Source organism: Cyclopterus lumpus, chromosome 22 (assembly GCF_009769545.1).
Source record: "Cyclopterus lumpus isolate fCycLum1 chromosome 22, fCycLum1.pri, whole genome shotgun sequence".
Taxonomy (NCBI): domain Eukaryota; kingdom Metazoa; phylum Chordata; class Actinopteri; order Perciformes; family Cyclopteridae; genus Cyclopterus; species Cyclopterus lumpus.
Window position 1 is genome coordinate 14,601,051 of NC_046987.1, and position 22,414 is coordinate 14,623,464.

At 44.0% G+C, this 22,414-nt stretch overlaps 1 protein-coding gene across 8 annotated transcripts in view; it reads left to right on the forward strand.

Annotated features, from left to right (window-relative positions):
- meis2a (Meis homeobox 2a) overlaps positions 1-22,414 on the forward strand; it is a 76,839-nt gene that overhangs the window by 2,153 nt on the left and 52,272 nt on the right. For all 8 annotated transcript variants that reach the window (XM_034525554.1, XM_034525552.1, XM_034525547.1 and 5 more), the window contains exons 3-7: positions 941-1,082; positions 1,389-1,439; positions 1,820-1,870; positions 2,384-2,533; positions 10,819-10,933. In XM_034525554.1, the coding sequence (XP_034381445.1) occupies positions 941-1,082; positions 1,389-1,439; positions 1,820-1,870; positions 2,384-2,533; positions 10,819-10,933 (509 nt within the window). The remainder of the gene's footprint in view (positions 1-940; positions 1,083-1,388; positions 1,440-1,819; positions 1,871-2,383; positions 2,534-10,818; positions 10,934-22,414) is intronic.

The following is a 22,414-nucleotide window of genomic DNA, read 5'->3' on the forward strand; positions in this document are numbered from 1 at the left end:
ACGTAATTTGACGTTGTTGCTAATGAATGCAAAACTTCCCCAACAAAAATGTTTCCAGACGTTGCTCACTAAACACACTTACCCTGAAAGTGCTATAATCCACAGTGTATCATTATAATCTGGGGTGTAGAGCAGAGTAAATCCTCTTCATCTCTTTTACTCACGGAATAGTTTACCTTCATGTTTTTTTATATACTGACACGGAATTAAATCACATTAATTGAGACACCGAAGGCAGTTTATTGAAGCTAAACGTTTGTTCTTGAAATAGCATTTTATTCTGAAATTATAATTTAGCGTTCGTTTATAATGCCTTTTGCTGACTGTTTGCCTCGCGATGTTGATGGAATAGTGGTTCACCTCTGCTTCACTTTTAAAGCCATAGTTATAACCGTAAAGCCCCCGGGTGCTCCAGTGCGTCTGTAGTATAACTCTGCAAAATTATTATTTCATTTCCCTGTATAATTTCTCTAAACTCCCACTGACTGCTGTAGAGTGTCAGTCTTGTTTTTTGTGTCCAGTTTTCTTGACTTCTCAAGCCGTTTCTATACTTTGCACTGCAAAAAATATCAATCGCAACATGTCGATTAATAACACATTGACTCTAAAATCCTTAAATATCCCAAAACGAGGAGTACAATATCCCAGATGCGTGCTTCTACCCACGCGTTGAAGTCAAAACAGATTCCGAAAACAACCTTGGATCCAGGTTTTATTGTTTTAGTTGTTGACAGTACAGTCCTGTTTTTATAACGCGGTCACGTGTTTTGAGAGAAGTGTGTAAAACACACACCGCGGTATAAAAGTAAAATGTGTTCAGTTTATACATGTATGAGGCGTTTGAGGTCAGATACGCAGGTTGATTGGGACATCTTTTGCAGTGGGCATTGTGGAGCCGGTGTGCTGCTTGTTCTCAGGCTGTGTTTCCCCCCTCTTGCAGTCACCCTTTATTCCCACTGCTCGCACTGGTTTTTGAGAAGTGCGAGTTGGCGACGTGTACTCCGAGGGAGCCCGGCGTCGCAGGCGGCGATGTCTGCTCCTCAGACTCCTTCAATGAGGACATTGCAGTCTTTGCCAAACAGGTCAATTTCGAAATATTAAAAAAAATATATATATATTTGTGGATGTTGTGGCTGCGTCACGGCCCATATAGTCTTCTGCCTGCTTCTTATTTTTTTAATTTTTTTTTATTATTAATATTATTATTTGTTGCAATATAAGATATTCCCTTGATAAGATGAGCCCAGTGAATAGTGTATGTTTTCCACCTAACACAAACTCATTAATGATAATTGTTGTATTATCAGGTTACATTTTATGATAGAAATATACACTAATTCCGCACATTTCATGCCAAACTAACTTTGACATTTGGTGTATTATTTTAGGTCCGAGCAGAAAAACCTTTATTTTCATCAAATCCAGAGTTGGACAATTTGGTAAGCGCACACTTTGACCTCTTGTCTCTCAATAATTGCCGCTTCGATGCGGTTCTACTGTGCCTCCTCATACTGATGCTGTGGGGTGTCCGCATGCAGCACACAGTCAACATGTGATTTAAACTTCCGCACAGATGTCAGATCAGTTTGGAAGTGAAGCTGTGTGACCACATTTGCCGCTGTCAGTGCCCAGTTCTGACCCAGCTGACCAGTGTGTGATGACCAGAAATATAGCTTCCTTGTAGAGTAAAAATAATATGCTGTAGTGCACTCCATAGTGTTATGACGGGCATATTATTATACTGTACAAGTGTAACAAAAAAACATGAATCCTGAATATTATGTTATATGAACTGTGTTTATGTTGCCCCCCTTTCCAGATGATACAAGCCATACAAGTATTACGATTTCACCTCTTGGAATTAGAAAAGGTAAATATTATATTGTTCTATATTTCAGACTTCTCTGATGGCAAACGCCATCTGCACACACACCCTGTGTAAATACAACTGACATTATTCAAATTGCTTCAACATAAAGCGCATGTGCTGTAGTTATTAGTAGATATAAAAAATAAAAAAACGGCATGTTTTGGGCAGAAAGTTTCAAGTTTTTTCATTTTCATAAAATATGCAAATATTTTTTTTTTTACCAACTGTCGTGTGGACATTGATACACCAGCAGTGTATTTGGTCACGTTGCACATTGCTATCGATCTGCAGATTTAGTTTCAACTACTCATTATCCCACCAGCTTACAGCAGGCTGTTTATTTGTTGCCGTTCAACTTGTTGCTCGGGTCTCAGGAGAATAATAAGCCCGGCAACAATTTCACTATTGCTTCCTCGACGCCGATAATGCCCCTTAATTGGACTTATTCTTGGACTGGCTGAAGCGTTTCCCCATCCTGACATTTTTTGTTGTTGCTTTCTTCCCTTTTTATAGGTGCACGAGCTCTGCGACAATTTTTGCCACCGGTACATCAGTTGTTTGAAAGGAAAAATGCCAATAGACCTAGTTATTGACGAACGGGATGGCAACTCAAAATCAGATCACGAAGAGCTCTCGGGATCGTCGACTAACCTTGCAGATCACGTAAGTTAACAGCATTACCTTCATAATATGTGCTGTGCGTTTTGTGTTTTGTCCGCGTCTGCATGCGTCTCCTCTGCTGATAGAAAGAAAAGAGGGAAAAAAAAACAGCGTGTATAATTTTTGTAAGACAATGCGTGTGTATAATCGGGTGTTTTTGAAATAATGTGATTTGTTTGATGTGTGTCCTAATGCCCTCTCTCGGGCTGCTTAGCCTGTGCTCAGCGTGTGACCCTGCTGTGCCATCAGTAAATAGAGCATGCTCTGTTCTGCAAGGAAAATCTGCCGATCGATGTTCTAAGGTCAAAAGCTAGATGTGATACAATAGACTGAGTTATTGTTTTAGTCTTTTGATTAGGGGCAGTCATGTGTGCATAATGCGTCCGTGCTCGTGTGCTCGAGGTTTGTGCGTGTGCGCTAGTGCATTAGGGGGTGCGTGTGCGCGTGTGCAAATCCCTGCCGTGCATTATAGAAGAGTTGGAAGAGAAAAAAAAACAAACGTGAAGCAATTATCTGTTACGCAGGTTTAATGTTAAAGCAGGGTATCAGCGGTAAGCTGTAGCTTTAGGCCAATATTTAAAAAGAAAAGGGCTTTATATTTGGGGCTGTGGGAGCTGGATATGGCCTGTGCGTAAAGCTGTGGATTTTGCTGCAGAGGTGGAGAAAGTGGTAGCCTATTGAAATAGATCTCAGAGCTAAAGGCTTACCATCAATGTCAAGTTCACAAGGCATCTGATGGTTCGTCTGGAGGCCTTCCATTGCTGTTGATGTTAATGTGTTTAATTGTTTCGTATTGATTGCCGTGCGGGTTTCGCTCTGCAGTGGCTTTCTCCTCTTCTCCCCCTTTTATTGCTGGAGGCTCCATAATGCTGAATTCAATTATATGCACCTGAAGTACAGTAGCTTTAAATTGGAAGATCGATTCCCATGGTTTGAATCGTGCATTTTCGGTGTAATAATCACAGGCTCCGCCCGCAATATGGATTGAGTTGACGCTTTGTTATTGAGTTCATATTTGTGAATGATTGCGTCTTGCGTGGCTGTGATGCAGCTAATGTTTTGGTGTCGAGAGAAAACAAAAAGGGAAAAAAAGAGCAGTGACTAGTTAATATCTGTGCAGCACAAGGCCAAGCCTATTAGGAATTAAAGCAGATTTAAGTGTTATGCAAAGTCACCGCGCTGCATCTGTTGTGTCTGGCTACGGGCCGAATAACGGTGGATTCCCTCTGAAAGCCCGTCGCGTGCACACGGCCACGCAGCGCCGCGCAGCGTCGCGCGCAAGCGGCATTAAAACGTGATTAGACCGGAGATGCCGATGTTGGTTTGAGAAGCGGTCAACACGGCAATATTGTGGTCCTCCAACACAAGTGTAGAAATGAGGCATGCTGTTGTTTATATTGTAGAGATTAGATAAACTAGCCTGTTTAGTTTCATGGCAGATGGTTGATACTCTAGCCAATTTCCAATGGTGCCTCCAGTGCTCAGACACCAGCTTTGTCATCAGTCCACTTGTGAGAAATATTTTGATAATTAGAAAATTAGATATGCCAATAAAGCAAATCAGGAACAGCAATAAACAAAGAAGGTTGCATGACAAGCCATTTATCTTGGAGCCATTGGACTGACCACCTCATTAGGTATTTAACTTTTGAGAGATTTATTTAACTTCTGGGGCACCAGTGAACTTTTTATTATACTGCTGGCCTGAAGTTGACAAAAGCAGAATCATTTTTTTCTTCTTCATCTTTTTTGCTTTTAGAGCTCTGTCTGAGCTTAGACTGATTTTAATCATGGCTGAGTACATGTTATGGAAACATATACACTCTCCAGCTAATAGTTAATGTGTTCATGAACAAGAATACAGTGCCTTATCTTGTACACATTGTGAGAGCATGCATTCAGTCATGAGGTATAGTGGAAATAGTTGCAAGAAGAACTGTTGAGGTGTAAATGTGCACAGTGCCAGTTATAATCCAAACACGTTTTAGTAAATAGTTAACTTCCTCAGCAGTAATTTCCATATCTGATTGAAAGGGGTCCAGCTTTATCATGTCTAAAATGTGTTTTGAAAATTGGAAACAATGCACACAAATGCAGTTGGCTGCAAAACTGGGCCATTGGATGGAAAGCAATGTCTATCCTTCTTGGCTTTATTTATTTATTCATTTGTATTTGGCTCTATTTTATTATTCATTTTTGTCCTCGCTTCTCATTGAGGAGAAAAAGGCGGGTTGATAGTTAGATATGCTAATTTATTTAGTGAGACTCTCTCACGTCCATTTTCTTTGCTTTGATATGCATTTTTAATATATAGCCCTGGGCTACATCTCATTTGGTGAAAGTTGGTTTTTCTGGAGATGATGAGGAGGCTCTTCACTGTGAAGGAGGCGCATGTTGAGCTTGTTTGTTCGCATGTGAGTGTAGGTGTGTGCGTGTTTACTTCCTTTTTTAAAAAAAGGTTTTTTTTATTTTTTTTTATTACTTCTTGCTGTTTCCCTCCTCTCCTCCTCATACCTGACAGCAGAGCATAATAAGCACCGCTTTATTCACACTTGAATGCAGCATTGTCTTAGAGATGATTGGATTATGGTACAGTGAGAGCGGATGAGGCCTTGCTGACACCGTTGATTTCCTCATTCGCTCGCGGTGACTATCTCACCATGTAGCCCACCCAAGGCTTCCCAAACTCATCGCCCCTCCTCAGATCACCCATCCCAATTAAAAGAAAGATAAAAAAGATATTGTATTACACATGAAGGGTGATGGGGAAGAGAAAAAAGAAGAAGCACAGAGCAGTGTAGATTTGTAAACGGTTGATACAGTGTGTGTGCGCGCTTGTCAATGGTTCGCTCTCTTGTCTTTTAATTAATGAATAACATTTCTGTCTCTTCTGTGCTACATCCAATTAGGGAGGCAAATAGAATTAACAGTGTCTGAATATTATCTGTTCTAATGAATTAGCCTTTGTGTCTTCTCGTGCTATTGTAAGTAAAGCTTACATTTTAGCAGAAGGCTTTTCATTTCCTCCATGCATATGCATTACGCTTTTGAAACTCTCTTTGATTTTCTGCAGAGTTTCGGATTTGTTCTAGAGGAACTGTGTAGGATTTGCAGGTCTCTGCGCTTTGTTTTGGAGAGCCTTCTTCGGGGAGTGATTGTAGTTCCCATAGAGGTTATGGCGAAGCTTATCTTCACCCTGCATGCCTGGAAAGGGAGAAAAAAAAGAAGCTTTCTCCGTTTACATTTGATTTTCTGGTACAGACTCTGAGCGCTGTACACCATTGGATCAGACATGGTGATGTCACAGGTTTGGTCAAGTAATAACAATAGTTCATCTTGATTACTGTGTATATCAGCGGAGATGGGTGCTCAGTAATGTCCTGTTCCTGAATGTCACTATGCATGGTGCAGCGCATACACAGCCCCTCCGCCTGTGGACAGAGAGCCCTCGGGCCGAGCCGACCTGCTGAACCGTGGAATTTCTCAGTTTTGGAGGTGTACTAATTCAACTAGCTTTGTTCTCCTCGGGGACCGACCGCGTTTGGATCTCTCCCTCCCCTTCTCATGAAAACAGTGCAGCGTTGACTTGGACCGCTCTGTCTGTTCCACACAATTGTTTTGTGATGGTGGGATGTCTAGCCTTACATTTCCTATTTGATTAGTGTTCAGGGGCCGGGCCCCGTTGGCAGGCATATCTAATCATCGCTACCGCGGCTGGAGAGAGAGGCTCGGCTCACTTGTTGAATCTCCCACACTCCCCTTCCTTCAACTGCATGCATGCTGTAAATGACTGCAATAAAAAGGTGATGCTGCGCAGTCATTTTAGAAAAATTTTAGGATAGAGATGCCTGCATGTTGTCTTGAATTGCAACATGCAGTTGATGTACACACAGCAATTCACTAGAATAGTTCTGCCATATTGTCTCTATTTAAAAGGTAATAATTAACAAAGGTAATAATATTCAGGTCAACAAATCAAACCGAGAGTTATTGGCATCATAATGCCAGATGTTATGGCAGAAGAGTTGTATTATATTGCATTAGATTCTACAGGTTGTACAGAGTGTATATTTACATGCTCACATTTTAGGGTTATTTGTTACAAGGATTAACTGAAAGTGGAACTATCCACAATGACTTGTGTGTTTTATATTTATGCCATTTCACATTTTGGAATTGCCACTTGCATGTGCCGTTCACGCCGGTGAAAAGGTTGTTTTTGCGTCAGAGAAAGTTTTGAGGCATAAATACAATCACTTAATCCCAGGTGTCTGTTAAAACATGTTGAATTATTGGCTGCTAAATGAAGGACTCTTATATCATGGATAATTGAGGGTGTTGTAAATACTCAGTGTTTCAATAGAGGTGCACCTACACTTTTCCAAAAGAGGCTGTGTATAATTATGTGCTCAGAAATGTGTGCTTTACTGTGTTTATGCTGTGTAGCAAGATGTGTCTTGAATGTCAGCTGGCTTTGAGATTTACAGCCTTGTACGTTTCTGGCGTGTCAGCGATTCTGTACATATTCAGCACAGGATCCCTGTAGCTGCCCTTTGCAAGTGGCATTGCAACACGCACACTATAACACACACGAGGCGAGGCGTTCTCAGCTCACCTCGCGCTGCTACTGCTACACCAACAGATTTCTTCCCCTTTCCGGCGGGTTCCAGGGAATTTGAGGGAAATTCAATGATTCCGCTAAAATCAATTTTATTTGAAATTCCTAGGGATGTAGGCAGAGTGCAGGCAGGGAAGTGAGATTGCGCCAGGCAGGTGTTTGTAAATGAGAAACAGGGGACAGGAGCAGAGGAGACGGCAGCATTCTCCAGCTCTCCTGTGGCCTGGCTCACTACAAGCCTTCCTCCCCATATTGTCTCCTGCTTTATATTAATTACAACTTGTATTATCAGCTGCCAGTTGCTAACCCCGGCAAATAGAAAAGGCTGTCCCTAGAGACCACGCTTCCTTTGTATCTTATTCTCTATCTAGTCTTATTGTGTGTGTGTGTGAGGGTGTGTGTGTGTGGGTTTGTGTGTGTTCCCGGCAGCACATGTATGTGCGTTTGCTTGCTGGCGTCCTCCTCCTGGTAACACTGCTCTTTAACACAATTAGTGAAGAGCATGGAGTGAACCATGTTTGACTCCTAATTATGCCCAGCTTCAGGGAATATTCACATGGGCTAGAGGCCTTCTTTTCTTTTTGCTTCTTCCTCTATTTTCTTTTTTTTTTCCAGAGGACTTCTTGTGTAGGTTGAAGGAGACTGTTTGGGTGACATGATTTTTTTCTTTTTTCTTTTCAACTTGTTTGAACTTTATCAGACCCATGAGGGTTGTGACAAAATGGTTGTGTGTGTTTGTGTTGCGCGGTGCGGTGTCTGTTGATGCACCCTCCTTAGCTCACAGAGGCCCACTAAATTATTCATGGAGAGGAAAGGCTGTTGCTTTTGTCGCCTTGTTGAGCATGGAAAGTTAACGCTTTTGTTGTGATATTTGTTGTCTTGTTTTGCAGATAGGGTTATACATGAGAGGTGACTTCCAGGTATTAAAAGAGGAGCGTGTGCTTCATTAAAGATATCTACTGCTACTAGGCGTAGTATCCACTGTATTATTATTATTAGGTCATACAAAGTGCTGAGCTCTGCTTTTTGCCCAATAAGAAAGAAACTAACAAAGCATTATCTCCATCCCTGAATACAGGCCCATTAAACCCACAGGGTAGCAAATCACAGCAAAATATCATTCCCTTTTACACCATTAGCTGACGTGTCTTTGAATTTAATTTAGTGCTAGCACCATTAAAATGACATATTACTCTGCAATGATAGCTAAATTAAGTCCTATCGATTCAGCTGTTGCATTAAAACCGTGCTGTGGCCATAGCTGGCAAGTGTTTGAGAGAGAGAGAGAGAACAAGAGAGCAAGAGTGTCTGAGAGCAGCAAGCATAGTTTTTCCAGGTCTGTTTCGTATCTCGCTGGCAGTGTGTCTCATTGTGAGGAAGTAGAACCAGTCATTTTCTTCTCTTGGAACAACAACAGCCCGCTCGGAGACCACGGAGCCCATGCTCTACCTAAATATATTATAGACTCTGGGAGTCTGGGACTTTTACCTCCTTTCTACACACACTTATACAGAGGGTTGATGGGCTTTTCCCACATTAGTGATTTTACTCAGCATATGCTGAGTTGAGACTAACAGACAACGGCCCTCGTTATATATGAAGTACACCATGTGTTGATCATGTGTCCCCGAGAGTGAACACATGACAATCATCCACCCCCCTCAGAGCGGGGACACTTTTTCTCCGCTCACTCTGGAGGTCTAAAACCCACGCATGGGCTATTGTTCACCCTTTCTTCGTGCCCCTCTTCTGAGCAATCCTCCAAGCTCTTTATCTGATTGCCATCCGGCGAACAGCTGACGCTGAGAGCGCCTTGAGTGGGGCGGAGGGGTCTGAAGGGCCTTGTGTGTTTCTGTCTGCTGTTTTCAGCTCCGAGCTGTTTGAGAAAACAGCCCTCCTTCCCCAAAAAACTTAGCAGATAAAAGGGCCTTGCTCACAGGCGTAGCAGAAGCCTCGCCTCCGCGGCAGAACAAGCAGCAGCACATCAGGACTGCACACCCAAGGGAGCTCGGCAGCCGCTTGTCTTATATCCTGTGTTTCCCTGCAAACCTCCACTAGTCTCCAGGCACTATTCTGTCTGTCCTCCACCAGTACAGCTCACTCTGACTGGGGCACCAAAGCAGGCGGGCAGGCTCCTCTCTGGCGGGAGCTGAGGGAAAAGAAGTTCATCAGGAACTGAAGTTAGACAAAATGGTAAAAAACGGTTTCTTTCTTGGAATATTCTGTGGCGTGTGCATTTTTTTTTCTTCTCCCTCTGCTTTTGTATGTATGTATATGTGTTGATGTGTGTTTGAGAGAGGAATAGAAAAAAACCCAGCGGGAACTGAGAAGTGGGTTGAGGTTTGTGGGAAGCCTTGGTGCAGGCCTGTGTTTGTTTGCCTTGGGCTCTGCTCAAGGGGCGCTTCTCTCGGGGCCCCAGACGACGTTGGGCTTACGTTCGCCAACCTTTTGTCATCATGCTTAGGTGACAGATTAAATTTGGAAAGACGAGCTTGGGTTGTGCTAGCTGCATCAACTCTGTATGAGAGACTGTTTGGAGTGTGTATTTGACTGAGCCTGTGTGCTCCAGTGTAGTAAATGACGTGATCAGTCTGTCCCTCTGTTGCCTGAATGGCAGAGGAAATTCCACCTCCAGCCGGCCTTCATGTGGCACTGATAAAGCCTTTCCTGTACAGTAGAAAATCCTGTTTCCCTGTGTGCACCGACAGGGCAGTGGGAATGACCAGGAAAGAGAGGAGGAGAAGGAGAGAAAATGAGCTGTGGATAGTGGGATGGAAAAAAGAAAGACTCCTTTTTAAAGCTATGCATTTGTTATGGACATTTCTTGAAGTTAGCCAGCAGAGATTTAAGACTATTTTTTTTTTCAGCCATGTGTTTGTATATATAAAAGTGAGTGTGTGTGCATGTGTGTTTATACTTCTCGCTCTATTATGTCATTAGCATGTGTTCGTAAGTGTATTTCTGCGAGCCTCTGTGGGCGTGCGTGTACCTCGGTGTGGGCGTGTGCACATTTTTGGCAGATTAGCAAGAGAATCACTGTCATATCTTATTTTCATTTCTGACAGTGGTAATGATTAATGGCGGCTGTGGTGTGTTTGGACTTTTTACCTCTATATTTCTCACTTGACACGGAAGTCTCAATTGGTTATGGTATAAACGAACTCCACTGGGCTCTGCCATATGTGTTTGGACAATTACTCACAAGTGCTCCACTTGCAACGTTCAAAATCAAACGCCACATTAACAGGGCTTCGTTTTTGCTCTCATGCATTAATGACACACTTTGATTACAGTGTTTTGACTTATTGCCAGCTGCTTTAGTGCATTGGTTTTTTCTATTCATCTATGATTTTAGTGGCATCATTGATTGTCTGCTAGCATGGACATAGGCAATGGGGCTCTTTGCCTTGCCAGGAGAATGTAAGCAGGCCAAGGACCTTCACAGTGCCTGTAGACTCTTACAGATGTCACTCACCTTTCCAGCATACTCATATGGCCTCTCTCTCTCTCTCTCTCCCTTTCTTTCTGTGTCGCTCCCTCTATTCCTCCTCCCCCTCTCCCCTCTTCTTGCTCTCTCTGCTCCTGGTTTGCGGTTTGGACCGGGAATGTGGATGGATGCACGGATGGATGGATGGATCCCACGCTCCCTTTCTCTCTTCTCAAACCTCAGAACCCAGCTTCCTGGAGAGACCACGATGACGCCACCTCCACACACTCAGCCGGCACACCGGGGCCCTCCAGCGGGGGACACGCTTCACAGAGCGGTGACAACAGCAGCGAACAAGGTGAGCCAGCACAGAAATGGACATGCGCATGCACACTCACACACACACTCACACACACTCACACGGATTTATACATGCATGAACTTGTGCACTAACGCATAAGCATACATAAATACGTGCACAGGTCCATGCGGTTCATATTAATCATCATGCAAGGGTTGCCAACACTTCACTTTAACCCTGTCTAGTGTGAGATCTATAGTGAATAGATGGCACATTTCTCTGTACACATATGTCCCAGTCCCTCCTTTTGCACATTGGATTATCCTGCTTTTTGACTGGCGTCCATGTAAACACATAGTCACACCTAAAAATGAACACGCTTATCCACTGTTACACTCACGCGCGCGCAAGTGCAAGCCACAGCCACTGTAATACACCAACCTAGTCAAGGGCTTTCCAAAATGTTGCTATTTAGAGGGCTGAACAAAAGCTGGTGATTAATACTATATTTCTGCCAGTTCTTGCTTGCATTTAAATCATATTAACTTTGCTCACACAACAGCCCCTAATTATGTCTCAGTGAGCCTTCTGTTATCTAGTACACGACCTGCCAAACAGTAATAATGCATTTCAAAACAAATGTATTTGAAATCATTACAGATAGCTTGTGCAAGTCACAGCAATCTGCCTTGTATTTCCGTCACGGTCTATATCAAATTTGACATGTAAATTATCAAAAAGCGCATGCTGTTAGTTGAATTTAGAGGTGAGGACGAGCATCAATACATCTTGAGGTTAAAATTGTTTATAAAATGCAACTGCTGCCTGAACTAAGAGAACAGATGATGAGCTCTTGGCCTCTTCCTTTTTTTGCCTTCTCCCTGTTTTGAATGCACCAAGGTCTCTTTTCACTGCCGGCAGAGTGTGTGTGTGTGTGCGTGTGCGTGTGTGTGTGTGTGTTTATGTATGATATTTTGGGTCTCTTTCTTTATCCGTGTGTGCCCTCTGGCAGTGTCCACGGTTTTGCATGAAATTTCATCACACCCTCGACACACACAAACATGCTCAAACACTGCGATGCACAGCTCGCTCGAACAGTGAAGCTGCTTGTCGTGTCCCGTTCGAGGCTATCGTTTTGTCGATTAACGATCAAATGTATCGATGTGATTTGTGTCTGTGGTGGGGCCGTTTAAAGCATTTTCTCCTCTTCAGACAGAAGTAGCAGTTGGACCATTACTGACCACAGACAGAGGGCTGCAACAGACCTCTGTGGCGGGCTGTGTCAGGACTGGTTGGATCACAGGCTAGTTGATGATAGCGATGCCTCGGCTAAGCAACAGGATATGCCTGTTTGACAGTATAACCATAATGAAAAAATTATACGATAGTATGACACTTAATTAATCCTGATAATGATGATTCTCGCTTTGCTTGCCCCCTTCCGTGGCGAGCAGAGCAAAATGAACATTTACAGAGAGAAGAGAGGAATTGCAGCAAATCAGGTGTTGGATTTTCTGATATGGAAGTAATAGTATTACCGAGAAACACTGCATGATTGCAAGTCAGAGGACAGAGCACAAGTGGAGTTTTTGCACTCATCTTTGCAATTGCAAGTAGCTTGGGAAATGAAGACTGCAGGAACAACAGAGAGTGGCGGGGGAGGAGGGCTGGGGGTGTGGGGGGTGTGAGAGAGAAAGAAATGCACTGCCTATTGATTATCTTACACACATAAGTACAAGTGACCTGTAATCCACAGAGCACTTATCGACTCCTCTCCCCACCGTATCCAGTAACAGCGGATCAATACGGGCCAAAGACAGTTACGGTACAGCATCGCATGCAGGGCCAAGTAGACCTGGACTAGATCAGAGCTGCAGCCTGACCCACACTAAAGAGTGCTAAATGCTAGGTTCTTTCGTAGTGAAAACAAAGTGAGCAGTGTACAACAGACACACGCAGAGATAAAAAAATAAAATAAAATGTTAAAGTTAAGATTTGAAAGAGTAGAGAAGGTGAAAAAGTATGCAGAGCGAGAAAAAGGAGAATGAGAAAAAAGTGTGAGAGAGGGAGGGAGGGCAGCTGATTTAATGGTCTAATGAGGCCGTCCTCCAGCCAGTTGTTTTGTGTGAGGCATGGTCTGACCTTTCGCTCCGCTCGGGAGCCCCGCCGCCTCATTTTTCACATTCTTGCAATTACGTTAACGCTTGAAGCGCTCGCTGACTCCCGACTCTGGCCCTTCCATTCTGACACCGCCTTCCCTACATAACCTCTCCACCTTTTCCCCTCCTCTCCCCACGCCACTCCACTCCACGCATGAACTCGCCTCCTATCTCAATACATTTCCCTATAAAATGTTGTAGTCCACACTCTCATGTCCTCAGAGAAAATGTGAAATGTGTGCTTCACTTCAGTAATGGGGTCTTTAACAGCTTGGCCCCTGTTAAAAGGGGTGAAGATGTGGATCAGTTGAGGAAGACAGAATAAGATGGGAGCCCGTGAGATAGAGGAGGAGGGGGAGAAAGAGCGTGTGAGACCCACAGTGCTTTTTTGTTTCAGCTGCCAAGAAAAACAACAACTTTCTTCCGCCATCTTCCATCTTGAAAGGTGTGTTGTATGTGTGCCTGTGGCGTGGAAAGATTTAAGCATCCGTGTGTCGAATATGTGACTCCATTCCATTTCTTCCAAAAATGGTCAAGTGTTTTGGAAAAGTTTGGAAGAGTAGAAGGTTTTAACTTCTTTCGTCCTTTCCTTCGGCTGATGTTAGGGGATGTACAGAAAACATAAAGATCAGCATCACTCACACAACTTTTTGTAGTGCAGTATATCTGTGCATACAGGGATGAGTTGCTGTAAACAAAGTTAACTTCCACAAATCTCCGTCTTGTATCTTAGCATTGAGCATTGCTCTGAACCTGTGCCAAAAAACAATTTAACAAGTGCGCAATATGTATCGCCCCTCTAGTGGAATAATTATTGTCAAGAGCCGTAAACCAAAGTGAAGCATACTCATAGATGTGAGTAAAGATTGCCAGTTAAGGTTCTGACATGTGAAAAAGGTTTCGGTGCCAGACTCAGATCTGTAACCTCTCCCCACCCCCTGCTCTTAACAGACTTTTACCGCCCTTTTTCTCAGAATTTCCCTCCAAAAAAGAAAATATGAATGATCACCCTCAGGCCAAATTCTGCACTCTCACTCACTCACTCTTAGAGAGTGACTCCCTATGTTCTAGCTAGATAAACAAATACCCGCGGTTTATAGGAGACGGTTAGGAAGGTAACACACAATAACTTCATTGGCTGTGCTTGCACATCATTTTGATTAACAGTCCTTTGGAACTCCTCCACGTTTATCTTGAAACATCAGTTGCAGGGAGTTAAACTTGATAAATGTGCGCGCCTTAATATCGCATTAGTTTCCAAGCAGGTGCCCGTAACATGTTGAAACGCCCAAAGTGTGATGCAGCAGCTGATGAAATACTCTGCATGTTTGCCCAGGCCAAACACAGTAGAGTGAAATGCACTAAGTCATGAACTTTATATCCCCAACACTGATTCAGTACGGTAGGTAATGTTTTTCCCTGTGTGTGTGTGCGTGCCTCTGCTCCAGTCCACACTTGCAATTATTAGCTATGCATGAAGACTAAAATCCACGGTGACATCTTGAGTGGTGAGCAAAGGGGCTTTCTGTACAATTCTACTGTAGATGGAAAAGGCTCACCAGCAGAGAGGAGAAAGCATTTTGTACATTTTCTCAGCAATTTAACAATCCCCACGCTCTGTGGATAGACGGACTCCCCAGAGAGGTTGAGAGAGGCAGAGATGGAGAGAAAGGGAGGAAGAGAGGGAGAGCTTGAGTGTTCGGCTCCAAGGGAGCATGCTGCGCTTGATGGTATTGTGGTACATTTGTGTGTGTGTGTGTGTGGGTGTGGATGCGTGTGTACACGTGGGGAGTGTGGTGAGCTCCCTTGGCCCTGGCCAGGGGCCCCACTCAGCAAGGTCTTTGTGGTTGAGCTCACCAGAGGGGGGTCATTCCTGGTGGGGACACGACTCCTCGTGTCTGCCCAGAGAGTCCCAGCTTGAAGAAGGCCTGTTGAATCTTGCATTTTCCAAACCTTTTTTATTTATTTTTTTACTTGGGCCCAAGAAAACCCAATCGGCAGACTCAGTGATAAACGCGAGATGGAGGCCTTGCTGTGTTTTAGTAGCTTATACTGATCAGCGAGGTGTATCAAAAATATGTATAGTTTGTGTGTGTGCATGTGCGTGTGTTAGCTACTTCCCTCTAAGTGCCTGTTAGAGTTTAATTTAGTGTAGTAATTAAAGCTGAACACTGGCCCATAAACAACAGATAAACAATAAAGCAGACCCAAGCCCTGCTGTTTCATGGCTCTCACTCCCAGCTGCTGGAGCACTGATAATTTTTACACAGTGCCCCCACCTCACCACAACACAATGCTGAAGCAACAAGGGAGTGTATGTGTTGTAAATGTGTGCTTGGGTATATTTTAAGTGTGTGATCGCAGAGGCTGAACTAAGGCCAAAGGAACACATAAACACACAGGATGTGTCCACTTCCCCTCCCTGAAAACACACAGAACCACAGTGAAGCAGAAAGTGTCGGCCTCGGTAGCCACTTAAAAATCCAGCTCAATGGCGACAGCGATCACATAAACATTACACCAAGTGCAGCCATTCAACCTAGAACTCGCAGCGTCTCGCCATTAGTGGCAGCAAGTAAACTTCACTCAAACAGAAAACAATCTAAAAGATATACCTGCCTAATGAGGGGTAACAATGCCACAGTGTTGTGCAACGTTAGCCTTGTCACTACATGTCAGCCCCATGTTAGTCAGGTGTCTGTTGTGAAAACAGTGCAGTGTGTCTGTCTGATGGTTTGTTGGGAAGGGGCAGGGCCATTGTTGAAAGCCGAGAAGAGTTGCTGCGGAGGGGGAGAAAACACGGTACGGAGGGGATACTTTCATGATACCATTAGCATAAGAGAGGCTAAATTATTCATGTGGAGTGCTTAATCTATGGGGAAAAGTATAGTTAATGCACATAGTTTTAAAATGGATCTCTCCCTGCCTCTGCCCTAACACCAGATTCTTGCTGGATTCAGCATTCAGAGGCATTTACGGGAACGGCTGTCACTTTCCCCTGCGTACACACACATAGACATAGTATGTGTGGGCATATGTGCACTCTTGCTTAAGCGCTGCTGCACTTCAAGCTGCTTCAAGGGGTTCTGCTCTCAGACTCATCCCCTCTCTCCCTCTCTCCATAAGTCCCTTCCTCATCCTCTCCCTCCCTCTCTTTCCATTTGTTCCTCCATCTCTCTCTACCTTTCTTTCTCCCCCCCCCCCCCACACCCCCTCCCTCTCTTGCCGTTTCCCCTCACACTCCTTTCCTCTCTCATCCCTCTCTGTCTCGCTCTCAGTACCGCAGACTACCTGGCCCTGATCCAAAATGTGATTAAAGAGAATGATCAGCTCCCTCAGCTCCCTCCTTCCTTCCTCCTTTCCGCTCTCTTCTATCCCTTTTTTTTATGTCTCTGTGTTTCTCCTGACCCTGTGTTGCATTCTTAGAGTCTACAGATCATGAGGAAAAAAAACAACAACACATGAAAAGAGCAAAAGCGAAGGAACTGTTAAAGGATGCGGGCTGCCACTAGAGTCAGCTCCACTTCCAGTAACATAGTCTTCAACCCACAACATCACCACCACTCCATCCTCACTGTAGCTCAAGCTTTCTCCTCTTTTCTTCTCCTTCCTTCCACTCGTCTCTTTCCCGCTCGCTCCTCTCCCTCAGCTCTGGTTCGGGTCTGGTCCCCCTGGTCCATAATCATAAACAGGCCCCCGGCGTGACCCGGCCCAACCCAGGCAGGCCGGGAACTGGGTCCTACACAGCAGGAAAGGCGCATTAACTGGGTCAGCTTAATGTGCAAACTAATGTTTGGAGAACATAGGGAAAAAATTACCCAGATTATTCTGACAGCAGCTGAGGAGAATGTCTGTCTGTTTTGCACCATTAAGGGAACGCTTGGGGGAGACTTTTCTTCTCTCTCTCTTTCTTTTCTTCTCTTTTCTCAGAGAAGCAGATGAAGACCAGCTTATCTGAGATTGAGTTGAGCATAATTAAAAAGCAGAAAGAGAAATGTGTTGCGCGGAAGCAATCATGATTGAATGCACTACAGTGAAAGGAGGGGAGTCACTTTCCTTCTCTTTTATCCAAAGGCGGAGGCATAAAACAAAGATCGACTGCCGTGCTGTTGTATCAGTTCATTATACAGTGGGTTTACACACCCATGTTCCTATGCTGATTACTCCAGTGTACGTGGTGATGATGAGGTGTGCACAGGGGTCTGATGTAATATGGCTAAAAGGGATTTGAGCGCATGCCCCAAAGGGCATTTCCATGTCCATTAATGCTGCTGCCGCTGTATTTTCACAAGGATGAAGGTGCTTCAGTTCTTTAAAGGGAGAGTGTTTTCCCAGGAAATGTTCTGTCTTGTTTCAGCAGGCTAGCCTGAAGGGGGTCAGCCAAGAAGTCACCCTTAAGAGGTGATAATCCAATTGCTCTAGTCCTCACCAGATTTGTTTTCCCCTTGTCTGGCAGTGTTTGTGTGTGTGTTTACAGAGAGTGTAAGCATGCGTGTGTGAATGTATTAGACATAGAATAGGAGGCAGAGGCAGCTAGATGCCACCAGTTTCTTCTGTGTCCAACCCCGGGCCCCATTCTAGATCAGAGAGAGGTTATGCAGGCCAAGTCTGTCAAAGGCACACCTGCAGGGAAAGTCCAAAAAACCCTGGCTGCCAGCTTACACAGGCCCGTTTAAGGTGTGCTTATTTGGAGTTTAACCCTGACTTCAAATGTCCTTTCCCTCTCTCCCCCTTTGTGTTTGACCAATGGGCCTTGTGCTCTTTTACTTTCTTGTCTTTCTTCTGCCTCCCTTGGCTCTTTAATCTCCTCCACCACCCCCACCCTCCCAGTTCTCCTCCCCCTAATATCCAAACCCCACATCACAGCAAAGGTCCCCTCCCAAAAGACAGCAAGCGGTTGAATCCAGTGGCTTAGCGAGGCCAGCTATAGCTTGTTCACTTGCTGTGTGGTTTTCTCTTGTGTGTAAACCGGGGTTTACACACTGAAGCATATTTGGAACTGAGCAGAGCCGTTATACCCTACAGGTAGTGCTTTAACCATGCTGCCACCGTCCAAGAGAGTGGGAGGATGATAAAGGAAGTGTGTTACAATCCGAGTTCTTCCTCTCCGCTGCTGATTTTCACGCGCACATCTTTCACATTTATGCAAAGCTTTTGAGGGCATTATGCAAGATAAGCTCATTTTCTAGTCTGATTCCCACTCTAGTACATGCTTTAATGACTCTTAAAGCCAAGGGCTGCTTTTTTAGGTATAATAGAAGTCCTGCGGTCTCTCAGTTTCCACGTAGCCAGAGTGCTTTTTTCACACCTGATCACTTTTGTTCACCCATTTTATGGCTATTGGGGAGCGGGTGGAGGTGAGCGATTTGACAGTAGTTAGTGGCATAAGCCCTAATGTTTATTGGAAGCAAGCATCTAATAATTTTTGATTACCCCAGAGGAGGTATTAGCCATGTTAGTCAGCAAGGATAATTTCTTATTTACATGCCCCAAGCAGTGAACACTCTGAAGGAACACTGGGGCTAAATGCGCAACAAAACGCATCAAACATGCCAAACGAGATGCTCCATCCTGGCTGGCTGCAGGGCTGAAGCTGAGAAAACCTTCATTATGCATTTACCATAATTCATTTAGAGGGTTATCAATTTGCAGAATACAGAGAAGATGTTTGGAGGGGGAAGCAAGCAAACATCATATCAAACGAAGGAAGAGAAAAAGGAACAAGGGAAAGCAAGATGAAAAGGAGTAAGATATTCAGGGAGAGCTCGGTGCCGGGATTTTTTAAATGTTGTTCCAATTACACACTTTTCCATGTTCTGAGGCAGAACTTGCATGTTAAATGCTGCAATCTCCTCTCTTTTACCAGTGTCACGCTCCGCCCCCTAAAAAAGCAGAAGCTGATTTATTTTTAATGAAAGCCATTTGGCACAGGAATTCTCTTCTTTACATTTTTTGTTGAGATTGAGGCTACGCAGAGATGTTCTAGTTCAAATATTGTCTTTCTGTTCATTTAGGGTCGCTCTTTGTTTGGCCTCTGCCCTGCTTACTCAAGGGCTTCTTGTATCTGTCTCAGTGTGGATTTCAGAACAGTTACTACATGTTTTCATTTTTTCTCTCCTGGCAACACACACTGAGAGAAGAAAAAGAGCTTTTAAAGCATCTTTCCCTTCGCCATCAGGCAAGGATGACTAAGGCCCCATTAGAACAATTGCAGGAAACTTAGGGAGACGGGGAGTGTTTGAAAGAATGAAAGCAGTCAGAAAACACCACTATCTTGTGATAACCAGTGCTTGCGTTCATTATCTAAAAAAAACTCCACCTTGGAAAAATTGCACTCATTCTATTGCTTCACTCAATTCAATAAAAACAATGAAACAGAGAGGTTGGAAAAAAAAAGCAAGACAAAAAAAAAGCCAGAAAAAAAAACATTTAACATTTTCCAAAGTGAGGGGGGAAAGCTGCATTGTTTTGTACGAATGCTTACTCCCAGGGATGCAGTCCTTAGACAACTGAGTGTCTGCAGGAGACATCTGTGAAGCCTGACCTTGTGACCCCGGAAAGAATGCTCTTAAGGTGGGGGTAAAACAGCCTTTACCATTGCATCATGGCCTACAGGACAGCCCAGCAGCAGCACAACAAACACAACCGCTACAGAAAATAACAACACAACAGTCGATGGGAAAAAAATATTAGGTGGAGAAACAAGAAAAAAAGGGAGTTAGAGGGAGACAAGCAATAGAGAGAAAGAAAGAAGAAAGATATACTGTAAATATAAAGAGTGAGAAAGAAAAGAAGAAGAAAAAAGCAACAGAGATGAAGGATGGACAAAAAGGCTGATAACATGCACAGAAAACACAGACAGACTTGATACGAATTGTGCCTCACAGGCCTGGCTGTCTCATACTCCTTCCTCCCCCCCCCGCCCCCCACCCCATGAGATCATTTTCATCCTTTATGAGTCAAAAGGAAGCCTGGTTGAAAATGAAAGGTTACACAAGCCAGAGCCCAAGCCCTCGGAGTGAGAGAGGAGAAGAACCCTGCTGCAAGGGTCCTGCTGTTATTCAAAGCACCTGCCATTGTGTGGGCGCCCATCCAGGGCTATTGTTGTGCAGAAATTAGTCGTGCTCCCTTTGGCTCCCTTCGGCTCCAGAGGCATGCGGCAGACCCCCTTGTTGTTTTGGGTTCAGATACGTGGTCGGATAGATGCGTGGCCCTGGCTACCATCACCACTGGCTGTGGCCCTTTGCCCTTTCTCCCAAAACACAGTATCATTCTGGTTTTTTTTTCTTCCTCATCCACCCCTCTGTTGTGCACTTCTCAAGAACACTTTCAGGCCAACATTCCTATAGTTTTCTTCTTCTTTCTTTTGTCCTCCTACTCTCCTTTCTCCTTTGGTGTATATGCTTATTGTTCTTTGGAGCACCCTCATTATACCCATGGTTATATTTTAAGGGCCTCTCTCTTTGATTTTGGTCTCATGGGGAGTGAGTGGTGGGCTGGTGGGAGCTGTAGGGCTGGCCCGGCTCTCCGGGCTCCCCAGCCAGCGTCTCGGAGAGTGGGCTTGGGGGTATTGTTGGGCTGGGTACCACTGCAGAAGCGCTGGTGCTAAAGCTAGTGCAAGGGGGTGGATGTGAGGGGAAAATTGAAAAGTCAATAACGAAGGCCGCACAAAAAAAAGAAAGAAAAGAGGGTGAAACAAAAGGAGATGGAGAGCTTCAAAAAGCTGAGAGCTATAGCGCACTGCTAATTAATGGCACAGAGGAACAGCCTTTTTTTCCTTCCTTCTGGAACTTTTAATGCTGCATATCTGCTTGCAAGGCGAGGCGATTAGAAGCTTGCAGTGTGAGTCAGGTCCATCTCACTTCCAGACCAGCCTCCAGTGACCATGTTATATGAAGATGTCTCTTTGAGAAAATGAAAAACAAACACAAAATTGCATTGAGTAGCCAGGAAAGCCAAACACTATTTTGTAATGCAACCATAACTTTGTGAAACTATTGAACAATTAGTAATTGTGGTACAGAGGTGATGAATCAAGTATGTGCTCATTTTTGTTTTATTTTATTTATGTGAATGAGATAGATGGAGTATTAAAAGAAACCTCTGAATATAATGTTCAATACCACACCAGCACAAAGTATAGCTTCAGTTCACAATAGAACTGTATTAAATAAAGTATGTATTGGCTATAAAGGCTTTTGCATTTGACTTCCTAATATGTTGGTCACTCAGTATATAATGAATGTGCTTTATTGTCAGTAAGCATGTGTATATTCACATGCATTTGTTTTTCTGCATTTGTTATATTGCATCCTTATTCCAAAATAGATTGATGTAGATTCCTACTACCCCTTGTCTTGCAGATAACCTAAAGGTGAAGTCCAAGAAAGTGACAAAATACACATTTTGGACAGTTAGCGAGGCAGTGTGGCAGTAATTAGAACCACGGCTTTGCAATTTGTATTTTTTTCACAGCAGTAATAGGCTCCTCTCCCACTTTTCCTGCCATAGCAATTTCCACTGCCAACAGCTGTCAAGCCCCTAAAATCAAAATTAGTGCCATGGAATTGGGCCTTAATGAAATGACCTGCTGGATTTACCTCCAGGAGCAAGGCGGACAGTCAATACTAGCCTCGTCAAAAACCCTCTCTGCATGCCTCGGCCCCATTAACCAAAGGAAATAGTCTCAAGTAAGTGTATTAAGCACTACTTCAACCTTCTAATTATATTTTTCCCTTCTCTCTTCATAATTCATTCACGCTTTCATTTGTTCTTAATATTGAAAAAGGCTCTTAACTGGCTTTTCTGTCCTCATGGGGTCACCAATTATATGTCACAATGTATCAGAGGAATGTCAAATGAGTCCATGTTGAATATTGGGGATAAATAGTAGTGTCCCAGCCCGCTAGGATGTGTAACTATATTCCCTTATGTTCATAGCAGAAATACAACATTTATTTTCATAATATCCTACAGAACAATGTGGCATGAAGGGTAACACCATGGAATCCAGAACAGTGGGCTCGCCCCGCCTCTGTTTCCTATAGAAAGACGTGAATGTGTGCCACGGCCCAGTGGAGGACACTTGGCCCTGGTTATTGACTTGTAAAGGAGCCGGTAGGTGAGGGGTCTTGACAAGACATGAGCGTCTGACTCTCTTGTAAAGCTGTATCTGATTTCTCTGCTAGTTGGCTCCCCGGAGAGACCCGCTCTACCCTCTGTTGATCAGTCTCCCACTCATAGCTGTATGGAAAAAACGTAGCCATAAAAAGAATGAAAGAGTAGTTTTGTGAAAGGAGACGCTCTCGTTGTGTATGCCATGATTCCCTGTTAGGGTGAAAATGAGAGCAGGGGGGGTGTGGGGAGGGGAGAAGAAAGC